The sequence below is a fragment of the Staurois parvus genome, unplaced genomic scaffold, assembly GCF_062004578.1.
Source record: "Staurois parvus isolate SC_StPar_1 unplaced genomic scaffold, SC_StPar_1.0 ptg000142l, whole genome shotgun sequence".
Lineage (NCBI taxonomy): Eukaryota > Metazoa > Chordata > Amphibia > Anura > Ranidae > Staurois > Staurois parvus.
The window spans coordinates 2,177,532-2,201,275 of NW_028317938.1; the positions used below are offsets into that span (position 1 = coordinate 2,177,532).

General features: G+C 46.2%; 1 protein-coding gene across 1 annotated transcript in view; it reads left to right on the forward strand.

The window, feature by feature from the left end:
• The first annotated feature begins 1,929 nt into the window (after window positions 1-1,929).
• Window positions 1,930-23,744, forward strand: part of UQCC2 (ubiquinol-cytochrome c reductase complex assembly factor 2) — a 44,833-nt gene continuing 23,018 nt past the window's right edge. The window contains exon 1 of the mRNA XM_089673592.1: window positions 1,930-2,178. Coding sequence (XP_089529718.1) covers window positions 2,041-2,178 — 138 coding nt within the window. The 5' untranslated portion in view covers window positions 1,930-2,040. The remainder of the gene's footprint in view (window positions 2,179-23,744) is intronic.

Here is a 23,744-nt window from a genome sequence, read left to right on the forward strand (position 1 = left end):
ATCTGACACAGATGTCTATGCAAATTGCACCAAAAGTAGTGCATGCACTATAGAAATCAGTGAGGCTCCAACCAAGTCGGAACTGCACCGATAGGACTGCTCTAATAGTGGACAATAGGGTGCGACTTGGCATATGATTTGCAAGTTGCATGGCATACAAATCGCAAGCCAAGTCGCACCCGATGTGACCTGGGTGTTACTGGGCAGTACATCACATACTCCTGACCCCTGCGCTCTGCACAGGCACTGTACACTACAAGGCTGTTCATAGACACTAATATATTTAATACATAGTAATTCTGGTTATTGCTGTGTTATGCAGGCCATAGACGGGTCGAAAATCGGCCGATTTTCACATCGTTAATGGGTTAATTGGTCGGCCGTTTTTCGGGATTTTGGCACATTTTTTTTATCAGTGAAGTTGGAAAAAAATCAGCCGATTTTGCCGATTGACCGATTTTCCTGGCAATGATGGGCAAATCAGCCGATCTTTTTACCGATAAAAAATCTGCGCATGAGCCGTGACCAGGGGCGGACTGCCCATTTGGAAACTCAGGCACTGCCCGAGGGCCCGGGGTCAGTAGGGGGCCCCATGAGATGCCCCTGGTACCTTTTTCATAGGCATTTTTGAGTTTGGGCAAGGACACCGGGGCCCCATGATCCCCTATTGCCCGGGGAGCCCCATGAGTTGTCAGTCCGCCGTGGCCTGCAAGAAGAAGAAAAAGAAGAAGGAAAAGAAGAAGGAAAAGAAGAAGAAAATGAAGAAGAATAAGAAGAAAAAGAAGAAAAAAAGAAGAAGAAAAAGAAGAATTCCAGTCCGCTATTATATCTGACATGAAAAAGTATTGCGGTTATAACAATGTATCTATTTGTATCTGAATAAAAACATCTGTATCCAAAATGGATACAAATAGATACATTGTTACAACCACAATACTTTTTCATGTCAGATATAATAGCGGAGCTCTCTGCAGGGACAGAAGTAATTAAATGCTGTAGACGGGACAAAAATTGGCCGATTTTTTTTACCGTTGGTGGTAACGTTGGCCTATTGAACGACCGATTTTTCTTTTTTTTTTTTAAAACGGACGGTTTTTGATCTGTCTATGGCCTGCATAAGATGAATGGAATGTAATGTTCAGTATATATTATGTTTGTGGTTATAATGCAATACAGCTGCCTGTGATTACATTGATTAGAATTGTGTTTAATTGCTTAAAGTGTTACTAAACCCAGGACCCTACATTCACTATATCTGGTCTCCCACAGTACACACTACATGGAAATTATTTTAGTAAATATAAACTGATAAATACCTTTTCTCATCAGTAGTTAGAGCAGTCTTGTGACTTCTATCAGTGTCCAGCCAAGCACTGGTTAAAACTTGTGGGAGGAGTTTTCATTTTGCTCTAGGAGGATGCAGAACCCGACCTCTGTCTGGACAGCTCGGATTGGCCCTGTGCTGATCCCATGCACGCTACCAAAGAAAAAAAAGAACCCCTTGGGTTCCACAGTGAGTATAACAAGCATGGTTTACTGATTTTACTGTTGTGGGTTTAGTAAGACGTTTAGCCATGCTTTACACTCTACAATTGGGGAGAGGAGCTCACACATTAGCATACATTGGCTGTAGTAAAATGCTGGCACCAGCCTTCCTGATGTGAAGTAGGAATGGTACAGGTCCACTAAATACTCTGTGTACTCCCAGACCTCAGGGAGACTTCCACACACTTCCTGAATCATTAGAAGTGAGAAGCCCTCTCTGTGAGCATTCATTCCCAATGTACATGAGAACTGTGACATGGAGCCCTCCTGCTTCTGAGGAGCCCGCCCCTCCCTACAGACAAGCAGCCCACACATACACCAGCAACGTTTATTCCACACTGGGAGACAGAACCTATCAATGTCACTCAAATCTGAACACACACCGCCAGCGGCGCCTAGCAACAGGACCCGCCCCATGGTTCGGACGTTCCATTGGTTACCCGGCTAATGACGACCACGCCCTTTGGCTGTGATTCGCTAGTGACCGGAGACTAAATGGCGGCTGCACGGTATCGACGTTTTCTAAAACTATGTGAAGAATGGCCTGTGGACGAGACTAGGAAAGGACGGGACCTTGGAGCCTTCCTGAGGCAGCGGGTGACTCAGGCATTCCGGGAAGGAGAGACTACCCAGGTAATTAGGGGGGAGAGCTAGCGCTTCCTAGGTCTGGGGACACGTGACTCTCGGAAGAGAGCCAATAGTAGTACTTGTCATTGCCGGCTGTCATTGAGGATCATGGCTCCCTGTGATAGGATAGGCGAATGCAGCCTAGCTCAGGCTTTGTGATTAGATAGGGTGCTTACGGGTAGGCGGGGTTTATTCTTCTTCACACCTACGGTAATATCCTAAATCCCATGTATTTTAATGGTGGCTGTTCACAATTGAGCGCTGAGGCTTCTCTGGCATCCAGCCTGTCACTCCAGAAGATACGTGAACTACTTTGGAGGCAGAAATTGGCATTTTAGTCCTATAGACTTCAATAGGAGAACCTGACAATGAAAATAGAAGTTTTGTTTGTCTTTTTTTTACCCTGTAAGGGATTGTTCACAAAGGCATTGATTCTGAAGAATGAAGCAATGCTCCTACGGCATTTATGATGTGTTTATGGAGCATTGAAAAAAAGCTTCCAGAATGTTCGATAGATGTCCCTGTAAGGTCTTGTTCACACAAAATATTGACACTGAACACACTTGCAGTAAACGGCCAATCACAGTGGCTTTTTACCACGTGATTAGCTGTGTCCAATGACATAGCAGATCACTGGGTAAATCCAGTTGCCGGTTATTTGCTGTCACAGCGTGAGGAAAGTGCTGCCGGCAATTGTCAGCAAAGGGATTGGCACTGATCATCAGTGCCACCCATCTCCACCCATCAGTGCTGCTTATCAGTGCCACCTCATCAGTGCTGCTTATCAGTGCCACCTCATCAGTGCTGCTTATCAGTGCAGTCTCATCAACGCACATCATTGATGGAGAAAAATTACCAGTTTGCAACATTTTATACTAGAAACAAAGAAAACGTTTTTTTTTGCTTTTTTTGCTCTTTTTTTGTTTATAGCGCACAAAAATAAAACACCCAGCAGCAAGTAAATACCACCAAAATAAAGCTCTATTTGCGCTAAAAAAAGCTAAAAATGTCATATAGGTACAATATTGCATGACCGCGCAAATGTCATTCAAAGTGTGACAGCACTGAAAGCTGAAAATTGGCCTGGGCAGGAAGGGGGTATAAGGCCCGGTAGGCAAGTGGTTAAACATGTCCAGTAAAAAAACTTTAAAAATCAACTTTGGTTACACATTTAGACAAAAATGTATTCTGCTACATGTCTTTGCTAAAAAAAAAAAAAAAATCCCAATACGTGTAAATTAATTGGTTTACATGAAAATTATAGCATTTACAAATGGCAGTATAGATACTGGGATTTCTTTTTTTTTTTTTTTCCCTACTAGTAATGGCGCTGATTAGCGACTTTTAGCGGGACTGTGGCGGGCATTCTGACACTGCGGGGGGGGGACTAACTTGGTGTTGCTGACATCCTCAGTGACACCAATACATCAGTGATCAGTGCTAAAAAACACTTCCAATCTGTAAACCAGCTGAACATATGATGAGAAATAAAATCACAATATAGTAAAATAAATGTGTAAAGTGGTGACAGCCTGTGGTAAGTGCTGGTTACAGGAGATGTAAGTGACTTCAACGTTCCGGGTGGCGAGGTGATAAAATAGCTAAAATACGCACTCATCAGATGCATATCTTTATATACGCATATCAATAACCAGAGGTCCTCCTCAGAGATGGGATGGATGAGCTGAACCGCTTATAACAGACTCTCCCCCACTTGGTATTGGTCTGGTCAGTAGTCGGCTCTCTTGGGAAAACCCCGAGTACCACCGTGGAAGCCTCTCAGATATAGAGCCAGGTGGATGAATTGCAAGGAGCTGTAACGCCGTGACATCCTGTCACCTGGTTCCTGTTATAGGTCCGGTGGCCTCCTTTATGATACTATACGGTCAGTGTACTTTTTGCATTTATATAACTTGATTTTATCGTTTACCATTTACCCACGTGGATTAATAAATTAATTTTTATCAAATTACTACACTATGGGCTATTATTCTTGTTGACTCCCCCGTGAGCCAGCAATTCATCCCTAGCGCCCACACTCCATGGAAAAGGAGATATCCCTATATTGCTGACTCCAGCATACCACTACCTGAGGAGAACGCCAGGTCCAGGGTGATCCACCCGGCTCTATATCTGAGAGGCTTCCACGGTGGTACTCGGGGCTTTCCCAAGAGAGACGACTACTGACCAGACCAATACCAAGAGGGGGAGAATCCGTTATAAACGGTTCAGCTCATCCATCCCATCCCTTAGGGGGACTTCTGGTTATTGTTATGCGTATATGAAGATACGCATCTGGTGAGCGTGTATTTTAGCTATTTTATCACCTCGCCACCCAGAACGTTGAAGTCACTTACATCTCCTGTAACCATCACTTAACACAGACTGTCACCATTTTACACATTTATTTTATTATATTGTGATTTTATTTCTCATCATATGTTCAGCTGGTTTACGGATTGGAAGTATTTATTTGTATTATTAGCGCTGCACTTTCTTTTTAGTATCCTATGAGATTTTATTCTGGTTGCCTTTTCGTGCTTTTAGCTGCTATATTACTACTAAGCGCTCACTGATTATATTGTACTGTTCAGTGCTAAAAAACAGCACTGACACTGTACTAATGACACTAAGCAGGAAGGGGTTAATGTGGGGGGCGATCAAAGGGTTAACTGCGTGTAGGGAGTGTTTTACTAGGGGGTGGGTGTGCTTCAATGTAAGCACACTGATGGGGATGGCTGTGCTGTGCACAACCATCCCAAGCAGTGTGCGCGAGCTAACAGGGAGGAAGACTGTTAACAAAACAGTCTTCCTCCAAGTCGGTGATTGTCGGTAATCACCGGGTGCCAGCAGGTAATCACTAGCCGTGACCCGGTGATTGACATCCACGGCCGCGAATGGCGGCACAGGTAGGGCGCGCACCCTCTACCCAGAAATGAAAATCATGTATGTATGTGTGTGTGTGTGTATGTATGTATATATATATATATATATATATATATATATATATATATATATATATATATATATATATACACACATGATTTTGCTCACCTGTGCCGCCATGTACAGTTTATCTGCTATACGGCGGTGGGGAAGCGCTTAATAACAAAGTCAAATATATTGTTTTTTTTTCCTCAAAATTGTCAGTCTTTTTTTATTTTTTTGTTATAGCGCAAAAAATAAAAACCGCAGTGGCGATCAAATACCACAGAAAGAAAGCTCCATTTGTGGGGAAAAAAAGGACGTAAATTTCATTTAGGTGCAACATTGCATCACCGCACAATTTTCAGTTAAAGTAATATATATTTAAAAAATGGACACAAATTGACAAAATAAACTGTGCAATCTTTAAAGTGATAACACTGAGCAAAATACAAATAAAATATTAATATTCAGTCCCAACATGTGAATAATTGGTGCAACGGTGCTTTATCTTTAACGGTGATACTCCATACTGAAATGACAAGTGCTTCACTGGGTTCACACTGGTGCCCCACATAGATGTAAACTCACCGTCATTTCATGACCACCTATCTCTAGGTAAGTCACACTCGCTTTTTGGGACTATCCCAGTTTGCAATCCGGTCCTGATGGCCGATATTCCTTCGCCCTTATAACCGTGGTTGCTGGTAGTAACCAATAACTTTCCACTAGATCTGCATCAATGTTAGGCAACTCCTCTCCTCCACAGGCAGTATTTCATATTTTCAGCATAAATAAAAACAAAACCAGACATCCCATAGTATAAAACTTTAATATCGGGTCAAACAATTGAAATGCCACTCACATAAAAAGTGCCTTTCCTGGCACTAGGTGTATTCAGCTTTGTATATTATGAATGGGAATTAAGATGGCTGCCGCATTCCAGCGTGCGTTTCAAATATTATTATTATACAGTATTTATAAAGCGCCAATGGTTCGCTCAGCGCTGTACATTACAAAGGGGGACAGAACATGTGACAGAACAATACCAATACAATGCAAAACATGAGGGGATCGAGGGCCCTGCTCTTTCGAGCTTAGAATCTAGGAGGGAGGGGATGGTGGCACAGGAGGAGATAGCTGTGGGGGATGGAGTGGTAGGAAGAGTAGAGGAGGTCGGCAGGTTAGCAGGGGGTGGGGTAGGCTTCCCTGAAGAGATGGGTTTTCAGGGTGCGCCTAAAGGAGAGGAGAGTAGGTGATAATCTGATGGGTTGGGGCAGGGAGTTCCAGAGGATGGGTGACCCCCTGGAGAAGTCCTGGAGGCGGGCATGGGAGGAGGAGACCAGGGAACTAGAGAGAAGGAGGTCTTGTGAGGAGTGGAGTGTGCGTGCTGGCCGGTACTTGGATATTAGGTCAGTGATGTAGTACGGGGCAGTATAGTGGACAGCTTTGTACGTCAGTGTTAGGATTTTGAATTTGATCCGTTGCGCAATCGGAAGCCAGTGGAGGTATTGACAGAGGGGGGTGGCGGAGATGGAGTGGTTGGAAAGGTGAATGAGTCTGGCAACCGTATTCAGGATCGACTGAAGCAGGGATAGCCAGCGGCGAGGCAGGCCAGTGAGGAGGGAGTTACAGTAGTCGAGTCGTGATATGATGAGGGAGTGGATGAGCTGTTTAGTGGTTTCTGGGGTTAGGAACGTGCGTATTTTGGCGATGTTGCGGAGGTGGAGTCTGCACGAGTTTGTTAAAGATTGGACTTGGGGCTGGAAGGATAGGTTGGAGTCCAGAATGACACCAAGTACTCTGGCCTGCGGGGCGGGTTTGATGGTGGCGTTGTTGGATGTGATGGAGAAGTCAATGTACAGTATGTTTTTTATGCACATGCTGGCTATAAAAGGTTGGGGAATGGGGTGAAGTGTAACTAAAAGGGGGGGTGGTGTCCGGGCTGGGGGGAAGACAAGAAACTCGGTTTTGGAGAGGTTCAGTTTAAGGAAGTGGAGCGACATCCAGTCTGATATGTCGCTCAGTAGGTGTGTGATTCGGGCAGAGACCGAGGGGGTGAGGTGGGGGGTTGAGAGATTTGTGTGTCGTCGGCATAGAGGTGGTAGTTGAAGCCGTGAGAGTGTATGAGTTGGTCAAGGGAGGAGGTGTAGATGGAGAAGAGAAGGGGCCCGAGGACAGAGCCTTGAGGGACCCCAACAGAGAGGGGGAGTGAGGGGGAGGTGGTAGCATTATAGGTAACGCTGAAAGAGCGTTGTGACAGGTAGGATGAGAGTCAGGAGAGAGCAGAATCTCTGAGGCCGAGGGAGTGTAGTATTTTGAGGAGGAGGGGGTGGTCAACTGTGTCGAAGGCCGCAGAGAGGTCAAGGAGTAGGAGCACTGAATAGTGGCCATTAGCTTTGGCGGTTAGCAGGTCGTTGGAGAGTTTGAGTAAGGCAGTTTTGGTGGAGTGTAGGGGACGGAAGCTGGACTGTAGGGGATCGAGGAGGTTGTTGTCGTTGAGGTGAGAGCTTAGGCGGGTGTAGACTAGGCACTCGAGGAGTTTAGATGTAAATGGGAGCAGGGAGATGGGTCTGAGGTTGTTCGGGTCATTGGGGTCCAGGGAGGGCTTTTTAAGTATGGGGGTTATGTGTGCATGTTTCAGAGGGGAGGGGAAAGTGCCGGAGGAGAGGGAGAGATTAAAGATGTGGGTGAGGGAGCGTAGGATGGAGGGGGAGGGAGGTCGTAGGAGTTGTGAGGGGATAGGGTCGAGGGGGCAGGTGGTGAGGCGGGCATCAGAGAGGATCTTGGAGACTTCTTTGATGGTAGTAAGGTCAAAGGTGTGGAGTGTTGGGGGGGCTTCAGTATGAGGAATGTAGGGTGGGGTGGAAGTGGGGGTCAAAGCAGTGGTGGGGCTGTGGGAGAGGGGTGATGAGGGGGTAGTTGAGTAAGGGGGAACGGGGTTGGAGGGAGTTTGAGCAGCGACGAAGTCCCTATGGGTTATGTCGAGGGAGAGAGGGGATGAGGGGGTAGCTGTGTGAGAGGGGACGGGTTGAGAGGGCGTGTGAGTTGCGGCGATGTCCTTGCGAATTGTGTCAATCTTGTTTTTGAAGTGATTGGCAATCTCAAGGGCAGTGAGTGAGGTGCTGGGTGGAGGTGGGGGTGGCGAGAGTAGAGAGTTGAAGGTGGAGAAGAGTCGGCGAGGATTGGAGGAGAGGGCCTTGATGAGGGTCAGGAAGTAGGCTTGTTTGGCTGCGTGGAGGGAGGAGGTGTAGGTGTGGAAGGCAGATTTGTAGCGGGTGAAGGCTTGTTGGGATTTGGTTTTGCACCATAGTCGCTCCAGGGTACGACTGCGTCGTTTGAGGGTTTTGGTGTGATCAGTCTGCCAGGGCTGGAGCGGTCGGGGTCTGATGTTGCATGTGGTTAAAGGCGCTAGTGAGTCAAGGACTGTTGACAGCGCGTTGTTGTAGGCAGTCATAGCCAGGTCGGGGCAGGACAGGGGGAGGATGCTGTCATGGAGTTGATCAGCTGCAGAGTGGAGGGGGGCAGGGTTAAGGTTGCGGAGGTTACGGCTGGTAGTAGTGTGGCATTTGGAGGGGTAGGCGTTGGAGGACGAGGAGATAGAGAAGGTAATCAGGTTGTGGTCAGAGAGAGGGAAGGGGGTGTTAGTGAGGTTGTGAGGAGCGCAGCGGTTGGAGAAGACAAGATCAAGGATATTACCGTTGGAGTGGGTGGTGGATTGTATGCACTGTGCAAGTGCAAAGGAGGAGGTTAAGTGGAGGAGATGGGATGTGTCTGGGTTGTCGAGGTTGACAGGGAAGTGGATACTGGAAGTGATGTCAGCGGAAGTTGCGCCATAAGCCCTCGACTAGTTTCGACCAATAGATCGTCTTCAGGAAGTACCAGAAGGTACTTCCTGAAGACGATCTATTGGTTCGAAACCATTTAAATGAATAGGCTGCCGTACTTGCGCAAACACGGGCTGCAGTAGTGTGAACCGGGCCTTAGATCGGGATCAGGTCAGGATTTTATCCTGTTCACAAATGATGACGTGATTCAGAAGCATTCCCATAGAAGTCATTGAGTTTGAATTCGCAACTGAGCCAGTCCACACTGCTCAGAAAACTGACAGGATTCTTTTTCAGTTCGCACTGAATCTGCACTCTGGTTGCACTGCATATATGTCAACAGGCACAATAGAAACCAATATTATTTCACATGTCATGCAGTTCAGAATGCATCCAGTTCACATACAGTTGTGTTCAAAATAATACCAGTCAGACATCACTAACCTGATCAATCACTGTTTTTGGTAGAAATTATATTTCTACATGGCAAATAATTTAATAGCAGGTGTAGTAGAGTAATAGAAATCCAACAGACCCAACAGTCATGACATGCATGCTGCTGATTCTGTGTAATTGAATCACTAATTGGAAGGGGCATGTTCAAAATAATAGCAGTGTGGAGTTCTATTAGTGAGGTCATTCATTCTTTGAAAAACAGGTGGCAATTATTGCCCTTATTTAAGGAAGGAAGGCAGCAAATGTTGTACATGCTGGTTACAGTGCATTTCTCTCTGAAATTCTGAGGAAAATGGGTCGTTCCAGACATTGTTCAGAAGAACAGCGTACCTTGATTAAAAAGTTGATTGGAGAGGGGAAAACATATAAAGAAGAACAGAAAATGATAGGCTGCTCAGCTAAAATGATTGCAAATGCTTTAAAATGGCGACCAAAACCTGAAAGACGTGGAAGAAAGCGAAAAACTACCATTCCAATGGATAGAAGAATAGCCAAAATGGCAAGGACTCAGCCAACAATCAGCTCCAGGAAGATCAAAGAAGGTCTAAAGTTACCTGTGAGTACTGTTAGAATTAGAAGACTCCTATGTGAAGCCAAGCTATCTGCAAGAAGCCCCCACAAAGTCCCACTGTTGAAAAAAAGACATGTGCTGAAGAGGTTACAATTTGCCAAAGAGCACATTGACTGGCCTAAAGAGAAATGGCGCAACATTTTGTGGACTGATGAAAGTAAGATTGTTCTTTTTGGGTCTAGTGGCCGGAGACAGTTTGTCAGACGACCCCCAAACACTGAATTCAAGTCACAGTACACTGTGAAGACAGTGAAGCATGGTTGCGCAAGCATCATGATATGGGGATGTTTCTCATATTACGGTGTTGGGCCTATTTATCGCATACCAGGGATCATGGATCAGTTTGAATACATCAGATTACTTGAAGGGGTCGTGCTGCCTTATCCAAGAAGACAACAACCCCAAACACACCAGTAAACGTGCAACATCTTGGTTCCAGACCAACAATATTGACGTTATGGAGTGGCCAGCCCAATCTCCGGATCTTAATCCAATAGAAAACTTGTGGGGTGACATCAAAAATGCAGTTTCTGAGGCAAAACCAAGAAATAGAGAAGAACTGTGGAATGTAGTCCAATCATCCTGGGCTGGAATACCTGTTCACAGGTGCCAGAAGTTGGTTGACTCCAAGCAACACAGATGTACAGCGGTTCTCAGAAACAGTGCTTATACAACTAAATATTAATTGATTCAAAGGAAAGCAAAATCTTCAAACATTTTTCAGTTTATATAGTGAATGTTTGAGTTTGTAAAGAAGAATACAAACACTGCTATTTTTTTGAACAGTCTAATATTCACTTTTCTTCAATTTTTTTAGAGGAACAACACAAATTTGATATATTTTTCTTCATGTTTTGATTTGGAATAGAATGTGTAGTGTTCCCAATGCATTTGTGTGTATGGAAATAAAAGCTATTAGAAGGATTTTGAGCTTTATTCACTTTTTTCAACATACTGCTATTATTTTGAACACAACTGAATATGTGAACCGACTCTGAACCTTGTAACTGGAGATCTGCACTCACCAGAGCAATGCAGTCCCAATCCCATGATTTCGATTGCAGTGCTTTGTAGGCTCTAATGCAAAAAAAAAATAAAAAAAATGCACATTTGTCTTTTGATCAGTACGGTGGCTTTATTATTATTTTATATATATATATATATATATATATATATATATATATATATATATATATATGAAATATTTATTTATTTTATTTTTTATTTTTTTTTTGCAAAAGGTGGAATATGCCTTTTAAAACAACTCTGTGACCACATTAAAAAACAAAACATTACCTACAAAGGAATAAGTGAATACTTGCTCATCCCTCTGCCCACACCTCAGTTTTCGATCGCTGCTGACAAATCTTTAGAATTAGACCTACCTCTAGAGCAGCGGTTCTCAACCTGGGGGTCGCGACCCCTTTGGGGGTCGAACGACGCTTCCACAGGGGTCGCCTAAGACCATCGGAAAACACATATTTCCGATGGTTTTAGGAACCGAGACACCGCTCCTCGCCGCCGCCGCCGCCACCGCCGTCTCCAGGTGTGGGCGGGATGACATGCCGCCCCTGTCATCTGGACACACCTCGAGATCAATCCTCGCCTGTGATTGGCCGCCGGCACTGTAGCTCAGGAGAGGCACACAGGCGGCCAATCACCGGCAAGGAGGTGGAGCTTGGAGAGGAGGAGCCGAGCGGCACCGCGAAGATCGAGCGAGTGAAGAGGAGGAGAGCGGCCGGAGAAGGAAGACATCTGACAGGTAAGTGTCGGTACCATGGGAGAGGGAGGGAGCGAGCGAGCCCAGGCTGGAGCAGGGGTCTGCAAGGTAAGTATCATTGGTGTCAGTGGGAATAGTGCCCCATCATTGGTGTCACTAATACCAATGATGGGGCACTATTCCTCCCACTGACACCGATGGGACACTATTCCTCCCACTGACACCAATGATGGGGCACTATTCCTCCCACTGACACCAATGATGGGGCACTATTCCTCCCCCAAATGACACCAAGGATGGGGCACGATTCCTCCCCCACTGACACCAAGGATGGGGCACGATTCCTCCCCCCACTGACACCAAGGATGGGGCACGATTCCTCCCCCCACTGACACCAAGGATGGGGCACGATTCCTCCCCCCGCTGACACCAAGGATGGGGCACGATTCCTCCCCCCGCTGACACCAAGGATGGGGCACGATTCCTCCCCCCGCTGACACCAAGGATGGGGCACGATTCCTCCCCCCGCTGACACCGAGGATGGGGCACGATTCCTCCCCCCGCTGACACCGAGGATGGGGCACGATTCCTCCCCCCGCTGACACCGAGGATGGGGCACGATTCCTCCCCCCGCTGACACCGAGGATGGGGCACGATTCCTCCCCCCGCTGACACCGAGGATGGGGCACGATTCCTCCCCCCGCTGACACCGAGGATGGGGCACGATTCCTCCCCCCGCTGACACCGAGGATGGGGCACGATTCCTCCCCCCGCTGACACCGAGGATGGGGCACGATTCCTCCCCCCGCTGACACCGAGGATGGGGCACGATTCCTCCCCCCGCTGACACCGAGGATGGGGCACGATTCCTCCCCCCGCTGACACCGAGGATGGGGCACGATTCCTCCCCCCGCTGACACCGAGGATGGGGCACGATTCCTCCCCCCGCTGACACCGAGGATGGGGCACGATTCCTCCCCCCGCTGACACCGAGGATGGGGCACGATTCCTCCCCCCGCTGACACCGAGGATGGGGCACGATTCCTCCCCCCGCTGACACCGAGGATGGGGCACGATTCCTCCCCCCGCTGACACCGAGGATGGGGCACGATTCCTCCCCCCGCTGACACCGAGGATGGGGCACGATTCCTCCCCCCGCTGACACCGAGGATGGGGCACGATTCCTCCCCCCGCTGACACCGAGGATGGGGCACGATTCCTCCCCCCGCTGACACCGAGGATGGGGCACGATTCCTCCCCCCGCTGACACCGAGGATGGGGCACGATTCCTCCCCCCACTGACACCGAGGATGGGGCACGATTCCTCCCCCCACTGACACCGAGGATGGGGCACGATTCCTCCCCCCACTGACACCGAGGATGGGGCACGATTCCTCCCCCCACTGACACCGAGGATGGGGCACGATTCCTCCCCCCACTGACACCGAGGATGGGGCACGATTCCTCCCCCCACTGACACCGAGGATGGGGCACGATTCCTCCCCCCACTGACACCGAGGATGGGGCACGATTCCTCCCCCCACTGACACCGAGGATGGGGCACGATTCCTCCCCCCACTGACACCGAGGATGGGGCACGATTCCTCCCCCCACTGACACCGAGGATGGGGCACGATTCCTCCCCCCACTGACACCGAGGATGGGGCACGATTCCTCCCCCCACTGACACCGAGGATGGGGCACGATTCCTCCCCCCACTGACACCGAGGATGGGGCACGATTCCTCCCCCCACTGACACCGAGGATGGGGCACGATTCCTCCCCCCACTGACACCGATGATGGGGCACGATTCCTCCCCCCACTGACACCGATGATGGGGCACGATTCCTCCCCCCACTGACACCGATGATGGGGCACGATTCCTCCCCCCACTGACACCGATGATGGGGCACGATTCCTCCCCCCACTGACACCGATGATGGGGCACGATTCCTCCCCCCACTGACACCGATGATGGGGCACGATTCCTCCCCCCACTGACACCGATGATGGGGCACGATTCCTCCCCCCACTGACACCGATGATGGGGCACGATTCCTCCCCCCACTGACACCGATGATGGGGCACGATTCCTCCCCCCACTGACACCGATGATGGGGCACGATTCCTCCCCCCACTGACACCGATGATGGGGCACGATTCCTCCCCCCACTGACACCTATGATGGGGCACTATTCCTCCCCCCACTGACACCGATGACGGGGCACTATTCCTCCCCCCACTGACACCGATGACGGGGCACTATTCCTCCCCCCACTGACACCGATGACGGGGCACTATTCCTCCCCCCACTGACACCGAGGACGGGGCACGATTCCTCCCCCCACTGACACCGAGGACGGGGCACGATTCCTCCCCCCACTGACACCGAGGATGGGGCACGATTCCTCCCCCCACTGACACCGAGGATGGGGCACGATTCCTCCCCCCACTGACACCGAGGATGGGGCACGATTCCTCCCCCCACTGACACCGATGATGGGGCACGATTCCTCCCCCCACTGACACCGATGATGGGGCACGATTCCTCCCCCCACTGACACCGATGATGGGGCACGATTCCTCCCCCCACTGACACCGATGATGGGGCACGATTCCTCCCCCCACTGACACCGATGATGGGGCACGATTCCTCCCCCCACTGACACCGATGATGGGGCACGATTCCTCCCCCCACTGACACCGATGATGGGGCACGATTCCTCCCCCCACTGACACCTATGATGGGGCACTATTCCTCCCCCCACTGACACCGATGACGGGGCACTATTCCTCCCCCCACTGACACCGATGACGGGGCACTATTCCTCCTCCCACTGACACCGATGACGAGGCACTATTCCTCCTCCCACTGACACCGATGACGAGGCACTATTCCTCCTCCCACTGACACCGATGACGAGGCACTATTCCTCCTCCCACTGACACCGATGACGAGGCACTATTCCTCCCACTGACACCGATGACGGGGCACTATTCCTCCCACTGACACCGATGACAGGGCACTATTCCTCCCAATGACACCAATGACGTGGCACTATTCCTCCTACTGCAAAATTACAGTTATGAAGTAGCAACGAAAATAATTTTATGGTTGGGGGTCACCACAACATGAGGAACTGCATTAAGGGGTCGCGGCGCTTGAAAGGTTGAGAACCACTGCTCTAGAGGATGACCAGTGAACTACTGTACACCGATTTCCACTGGCCCTTATGTCACTAATTCCTTTTTTAGGAAGGAACTATAGTACACATAATCCTCATGCACATGGGCTTATAAATAAGAATATTTTTTTCCTACCAGAATTTAGCAGAATCAAACACCTCTAATATTACAATATGTATGTATGATGTTTGAGCATATATGTATTCTACTGACCAGAATATTTATTTATTCTGGCCACTAGAATACATTTATATGCATATGCACACATTTATACACATGCACATGCTTTTTCTGCTCAAAAGCTCCTCTTAGAACTTGCCTTTTGTTTTTTTTTTTGTTTTGTTCTGCTTGTAAACACTCCTCTTTGAATATGCCTGTACGCCTATGTGTACATGGCTACATAGGCTAACATAGAGGTGCTGTAAAAGTTTTGTTTTAAGCTGTGTGCATGAGGCTATAGAGGGACCATACATTCAGACATCCAGACCACCCATAAATGTCGGATGCTTAAAGTGGTAGTAAACTCTTCTTTAATAATAAAGCCTACCTGTAGGTAAAATTAATATCTCCTAAATGTGAACCATTTAGAAGATATTAGCCTTTCAATATTTGGCGCATGATTGATGTCATCATGGCTCGGCCAGTTAGCTGGCTGGAGCTCGCAAGCCTGGAAGGAGGTCCAGGTGAAGATGGAAGCCTCAGGGAGCCGTGACAGCGCTCCGCTGGAGGGCTTAGTTTCAAGGTAAGTCCTTCATAATGTGCTAGTATGCAATGCATACTAGCACATTATGCTTTTATCTTGCAGCGGTTTTTTTTTTTTTTTTTGTTTTTTTGTTTTTTTTCTTTTTGATGCGGTTTACTACCCCTTTTAAGATTTTTTTTTTGCAAATTTAGCACTATATGCATTTATTTTCATTTTTTTAATGTAGCTATAGCCACTTTAATGTGCAACCAAGACTTGGGCAGCTTGTTGTTCCCATGTCCTCAGTTGGAAAATGGAGGCCTGCCGCAGCAGTTTGAGCAGGAATATGCTGAAGCAACTCCACTGAGCCCTTCCTGAATTATAAGGTCCACTGGTTTTCAGCAATAAATAGATTTACAGGTTTTTATTAGGGAAGCTTTTTCTGAGCACAGTGTTACTGTGTGAGTCTGCAAGTACTGTATATTTAAATAATGCACAAAAAGAGAAGAGAGGAAGATAAACCTGCATACTTTAGTTAATTGGGATTTCTGCTTCACTACCTGCAAAGATATTTTTCTAATAGTACAGAAATAGTATACATTTGCTTTCAGATTCAATTAAGGAAAAATTGTCATGAGAAAAATAAAGTGTCTGCCATTGTTGATATTTTCTGTAAATGACCATTGCCTAGCTGTCACATTGATCTTCTGACGTCAGTACTTTTGAATTGCTGACTTGAAATGGGGATGCAGATCAGCAGTTCAGACTTTACTGGATGCATGTCAAAGGTCAAGTGAGACAGCCAGGCATCTGGACTTTCCAGGATTACAGCAATTGCAGCACCTTTATCTATGTTATTGCAGGTTGCTTTTAACCTGCACTGATAGTTTATTCTGTTATAGCTACAGTGAAGGAAATAAGTATTTGATCCCCTGCTGATTTTGAATGTTTGCCCACTCACAAAGAAATGATCAGTCTAAAAATCGAATGGTAGGTGTATTGTAACACTGAGAGACAGAATAGCAACACAAAATTCTAAAGAAATGCATGTCTAACAAATGATGCACTGATTTACATGTTCATGAGGGAAATAAGTCTTTGATCCCCTTTACAAAATATGACTTGGTACTTGGTGGCAAATCCCTTGTTGCAAAATATGACTTAGTACTTGGTGGCAATCAGAGGTCAGATGTTTCCTGTAGTTGGCCACCAGGTTTGCACACATCTCAGGAGGAATTTTGGCCCACTCTTCTTGGCAGATCCTCTCCAAGTCATTAAGGTTTGGTGGCTGATGTTTGGCAGCTTGAACTTTTAGCTCCCTTTACAGATTTTCAATCGAATTAAGGTCTGGAGACTTGCTAGGCCACTCCAGGACCTTCATTTGCTTTTTCTTGAGCCACTCCTTGGCCATGTGTTTTGGGTCATTGTCATGCTGGAACACCCATCCAGGACTCCTTTTCAATGCCCTGGCTGATGGAAGAAGGTTCTCACCCAAGATTTGACAGTACATTGCCCCGTCCATTGTCCCTTTGATGCGGTGCAGTTGTCCTGTCCCCTTAGCAGAAAAACACCCCCAAAGCAGAAAGTTTCCACCACCATTTTGACTGTTGGGATGGTGTTCTTGGGGTCATAGGCAGCATTCCTCCTCCTCCTCCAAACACAGCGAGTTGAGTTGATGCCAAAGAGCTCGATTTTGGTCTCCTCTGACCACAACACTTTCAACCAGTCCTTCTCTGCATCATTCAGATATTCAGTAGCAAACTTCAGATGGGCCTGGACATGTGCTTTCTTGAGCAGAGGGACCTTGCGGGCACTGCACTTTTTTCTGATTACATAGGTAACAAAATGAGATTAGCAGCACTCCCTTTAAGAGACTGCTTCTAATCTCAGATTGTTACCTGTATGAAAGACACCTGGTAGCCAGAAATCCTGCTGAATGATAGGGGATCAAATACTTATTTCCCTCATGAACATGCAAATCAGTGCATAATTTGTTAGATATGCATTTCTTTTTAATTTGTTGTTGCTATTCTGTCTCTGTGTTAAAATACACCTACCATTCGATTTTTAGACTGATCATTTCTTTGTGAGTGAGCAAACATTCAAAATCAGCAGGGGATGAAATACTTATTTCCTTCACTGTACTTGCTTGTTGCCTTAATGCAGTGGTCTCCAAAGTGTGGCCCTTTGCTTGCTCTTATCTGGCCCTTGGGGCACTTTTTCTCCCAGCGATACAAGACACTAATCCTCCCACTGACGCCAACAAGGGGGCATAATTCCTGCTACTGACATCAACAGTCACTATTCCTCACACTGAAACAAACCATGGGGCCCTATTCCTCCCACTGACTCCAACAACGGGGCACTATTCTTCCCACTGACACCAAGGATGGGGTACTATATCTCCAACTTACACTAAGAATAGGGCACTATTCCTCCCCTAATACCAAAGATGCATTGTTTACTCCCAATGACTCAGGACAATTTCTACTCCCAATGGCCATAGTCCAGCCCCCCTAAAGTCTGAAAGCCAGTAACTGGCCCTTTGTTTAGAAAGTTTGGAGACCCCTGCCTTAAGGCATCAATATCCTAACTAACAGCCTAAATAACATTTGCTATGGTAATAGGCAATTCTGTTTTGACAATCTGACTGTCCCTTTATCGTACCATATTTTTGAGGAAAGCACAATATTTGTACTGTTGAAGGTAATGAAGCAGGGGGTGTAAAGGGCACTTTTTGTACAAGCGCATTCTTTAACCACATTTCTACTGGGCCAGTTTAATTTTTCATGCACAGATTGCATTTGATTAACTGCTTCCTTGGCTACTTTAGTTAGGAAATGACAAAAGGCTTGCTGCCAACAGATTCATTTCGTGCAGAGGTGATCAAGGAACTGATGTTCCCCATGCTCCTCCTACACATGCTTAAGTATTTTATCTCGATCCCAGGCTCCCCAGAGAAATGAGAGGGACCAGGAATCACCATGGGCGCTGGTGGGTGGCACCTTCTCGGTACTGTAAAAGTACATGATTGGCTCTATAGCCACCTGGATCACTTTTACATGAACGTTATTCGCCACCTATAAATCATGAGCTTGGTGTAACCCCTTAAATACCAGGGTGTTCATAAATGTACATTAGTAGACAAGGGATTAATGAAAACTTGTAGTGAGTAAGGCTAGCCATAAATTTCATCCAGGTCCTGTTGGCACTACTCCATGTGACATCCTTTTGATTAAAAAAAATCAAAGGACCTGAGTGGCAAATTGTCCGGTGAACATCACCTGCAGGCCCCGTTCAGGTAATGTGACAGCCGAGGGTGCCGGCTGGCAGAATACAATAGCCTCAGTAGGAGATTCATCTACAGTAGCTACGCTCGTTAACGTGGATGCAGAAATCTGTTTGGTTGCTTTTATTCCACTCGCAGAATAACTTGCACGAGAGAGCGGTTTTCTTGGTGTTCGCATTCTTGACAAACATTAAACAAATGTAAACCCTATTCCAGTGATGGAGTTCAAAATTGGCACACCGTGTTCAGTATCCTTCAAAAATCCTTCACAAATGCTTGACAGAAACAAAACAAACACCTGTGTACATCATTATATTGCAGCAAAATGTGTCCCGCAACAAGGACTTCAAAAAGTACCTGCATAAAAACAACTCTTGTATTTTCTTATCGAAAATGCTGCAGCACAACATAAAATCTTAATGTCAATATTTCAAGCCAAACAAGTACAAACACAAAACATCAAAAGATTAACCCCCCCTTTCCCTAACCAATCATAAATTGCCACAGATATATGTACATCATTAACCAGTCCGACAACATGAGTGAAGGTGCATTGTGACCTCAGCCCATACTTCTCCAATGCTCCTAGAGGCAATTTCTCTGTATCCCTAGTAGGAACTAGAATTCCTAGAAGAAACCTGTAACATAGCTCCTAGGACCACTGTTATTATGGGGTTGTCCTCATTGAGGTCTTGTATAGCTCTGCTGCATGAGGCTGAGACCTTCACGGTGTCCACAAGATTTCCTTATATCCTTTTTAATTTTTTATGTTGGTTTATGCACCATAATGGAGCAGTATGTTTGCAGAGGATGTAAATGCATCATTTATCTCCAACGTCTGACCTTATTGAGCCTCCACCTCAAAATATGGCTTAGGCCTCTATTACCTTCTCTGGATCAGAGGGCTCATAATGCACTTCTGAAAGAACTCTATTTGAGCAAATTTCATGTGAAACATATGATATATAATACGTTGTTTCTATTTTGATTGATGCAGTAAGTTCTACCATGTGGTTGAAGGATCAGCATAATGTTTCAGACATAAGGTTTTTTAGAGGGCTTGGGCTGCAAAGAATTTCCCAATACACTGGGGATTTAAAATATTTTGCCATTAGGACTGAAAACAACCCAATCATGTGTCCCACCTTACAATGTGAAGGAGCTTTTTTCCTTTTGAAAGGGAATATTTATTAATAAGTATTCTCTGCCAACTGTGGACACCCCAGTCATCTACCTTAACAAACATACCGCTTTTTAGGTGATTGTGTTTTTACATTTAGGGTTTTCACTGACAGACAGTTAGATTCCCTACTTGGGTCTCAGTTTGAGTTAACTGGTGTAGCTCTCAGGCCTTAGTTGGTAGCAATGTTGATTTGTGAATCCGGAACTTTTGGAACAAATATCTGGAGCCCTGCTCTTGTCCTGCATGGGGGTGATGTCTGTTCACATGCTTAGGGTGCTTTGTCTACATGCCTGGGATGCTGAGGATACACCCAAGAAAATGATTTACTTGGGAAGGCATCTCTTCAGATCTGTCCCTTGATATTGCCATTCCCAATTTAATAGAGCATGCTCTTGTCTCTGTGATGAGGCAGGAGATCTGATGAGTGGAAGGTGGAACACCATTCTTCATCTACTACTGCAGTAGGAGATCAGAGTCTACCTCTCTCTCAAGCCCCAGATCTCAAGGCCGAAAGTCTCATCTGCATGAAGGTGCATGCACACTTTTGCAAGTAGGGACATCTTTGTTCATCCTTTTGGGTCCCTTAGTAGTTTACCATTTTATGTGGTCCCTGCTCACCCTGCTGGCATTATTGTACACCATTGTGCATCTCCCTGGATCTGCTGGAGTTCCCCATACCATGGGATCTCTGATTCCTACTCTTATAGAACCCTATGTTTAGAAGAGGTATTCCACTTTAGCTTACATGCTCTATATAGGGGAACTGTTTTTCATCACTGATGATTGCTCCCTTTATGGTGCTTGGAGGAACATTGCCCCATCATTGGTATTAGTGGGAGGATTAGTGCCCCATCATTGGTCACTGTGAGAGGAAAGGTGCCCCATCATTGGTATCAGAGGAAGGATTAGTGCTCCATCCTTGGTATTAGTTGGAGAAATAGTATCTAATTATTTATATCAGTGGGTGGAATTGTGCCCCATCATTTGTGTCAGTAGAAGGAAAAATGCCCAATAGTTGGTGCCAGTGGAAGAAATGGTGCCTTGTTGTTGGTGTCAGTGGGAAGAATAGTACCCCAAGGGCCGGACAGAGGCAGGGAAAGGGCCCAAGTTTGGAGACCACTGCTGTAGATCTCTGACCTAACACTTTTTTTCAATTTTGTGGGATTCCCCTCCATCATACTGTCTCTTAGTCTCTACCTCAGATAAAGAATCTGAAATTTGGGCAGGGCATCAGCTGGTCCCTGCAGACCAAAGCGTCCCGGAATCTTTTTTATGGACTTTTTAACCAGGGTGGAAACTGTAATAAATATACAGTGTATATATATGTGTGTGTGTGGTATATATTAAAACAAGACCTTGAGCTTGCACCTTCCTTAGTTGACCATGATCCAATCCAGAGACCTCAGGTGACCTCAGGCCTGTACGTTTTTTATGTTAAAGGTTGAACAGGCTTCAGCACCACCTACAGTAGTTGTGCCTGCATTTACATTTTGATGCCTTATTTAGAGCCCCAAGTACTGTGAATTCTGGGATGCTGTAATATGCAAATTGTGACAATTCTTGGTAAAGTTGATCAACCTTCTGTTATCTCCCCCACTTTACTACTGGTCTGTTGACATGGTGGACAACCATTCCCTCCAATAGAAAGACAGAGGGGGTAGGCTTTTTTCACACATAGGGGTTTATTTACTAAAGCTGGTTCACTCAGAATCTCATGCACGTCTGCATAGAAACCAATCGGCTTCCAGGTAAAGCTTAGTTGAACAAGCTGATTGGCTATCATGCACAGCTGCACCAGATTCTGAGTAAACCAGCTTTACTAAATATACCCCCATACTGTAGACATTTGCATTTTCAAATTCAGGGTACCTGGAGCACTGGAAAAAGACATCCATGGGTATCTTTGTAGTGCTGCAACCTGTTCAGTATCTTTAGTATACAGACAGATTTACTTTTACGAGTACATTACTTTTATATTCTTACATGAATGTGTGGGTGTATAATCTATGGTAGGTGAACGAAAGCTAAATATGATGAGTTAGCATGTGACAGCGGATGGAAAGATAGGAATTAACAACCACTGTTCTACAGCTGCTGACATGGGAGTGCATTTGGTCACATTTGACAAGAAAATATGACATGTTGCACGTTACAATACAGCATTAGCAACTAGAAAATGAAAGCGTTCCATATGTGGCCAGAATGTATGTCTCTTATCTCTCAAAGAAGCTTGACAGCAAGCTGCTTAATGTAGTGATGTGATCTGTCACAGTAGCCCTTTCAGCGTTTCTGACCTACGCATTGGGAGAGTACGTTTTTTTTTACAGCTGGTGCAGAATGAATTCCTTGGTAGATCTCTGCTCATGTTCTCAGCTTGTCTTGGGTGTGAGATTTATAGTCTTTTGCTTGCTCATGACAATACTTGCATGAAAAAAGCAAATTACATTTTTAGAGCCCAATTCATTGTATGTGTTTGATTTTTTTTTTTTTTTTTTTCTTTTTCTTTGGGCAAGTTCAGTTTATTGTAAAAACCATGTACCGGTAGCGATACCATCACCACAGGCAGTATTGCTATGTAGAACAAAGCTGGTTAGTGGAATACTCGCTTGCCTGCATGTGTAGCTCTATTGCTGGCTGGATAAGTAAGTAATTGAATAGGTGCACATGGACAGGGCAATATATGGAGCAGTGGTAAGCAACCTTAAAGAGGTAGAGATCTACCTGAACAACATGGGAGAAGCCAAAGATCTCCGGGCACAGTGGTGCCTCCTCACACCTGATTTAAACCTCTAATTGCCGTACTACCGTGTGTGACGACCACTGCGTCAGACCCCAGCCCTTCTCATCAACTCATGACCGAAGGCCTAGCCAATCTAAAACCGTGTGTCACGTGCGTAACAATGCCACACCCAGCTGCACCCTGCACAAAGATTTTCCAGCTAATGGACCACAATCTGTGTACTTGCAGCCTGAGAGCGATTGTTACTGGGTCAGGTTAAATACGCAATTAACCCTTCACACTGCCACCGCCTCCTTTTTGTACAGAGAAAGAGGAAACTCGGCAATATCAGCAATAACACTATGATGTTTGAATAATCGTCTGTATACCACTGTCATCGCAGGCAGGATATACAGAGGTTTAAACACACACAGTAGCGCTCTTCAGAGACAGGGGTTCTTAGTTTGCATTAAAGAGCTTTAGAAACAGTTCAACACTTTCAGAAAGTAAGACTTATTACTAAAAGGTCAAAAGGGTGCAATAAAAATATTTACAGAAAAAAGATGTAGCATAACAGCTTTTCTAGCAACTCAGCAGGGTGTCTCCTTGAAGCAGAGAACCAATCACCTCATTTGGGGAGGGAGTTGTGGGCGGAGGCCCCAGCTAGGACCAAAATCCCTCCCAAGTTGATATCAGCGCAATAACTTTCCCTGGATACATATAACATTCTATCCACGAGTAGATTATTACGCAGAATCATCTGCTGAACGTCTAGATATGAAATATGACATACCTGCTGGGATGAGGAGATATCATTTTCTGCTCTCCTGTATATGTCAGCTAGGGGATGTAACCTATCAGGCGACTTGTAATAAAGTGAGCGGTCTGAATATATGCCTGGTTTTTATGTAAGTCTCTCATATTCCAAGATATGTAATCATAGGGGAAAAGGGGATGTTTAAATGTGAGTCCGTTTTACTATTTATCTGGAATGTCTTTGCGCTCAGTGAAGG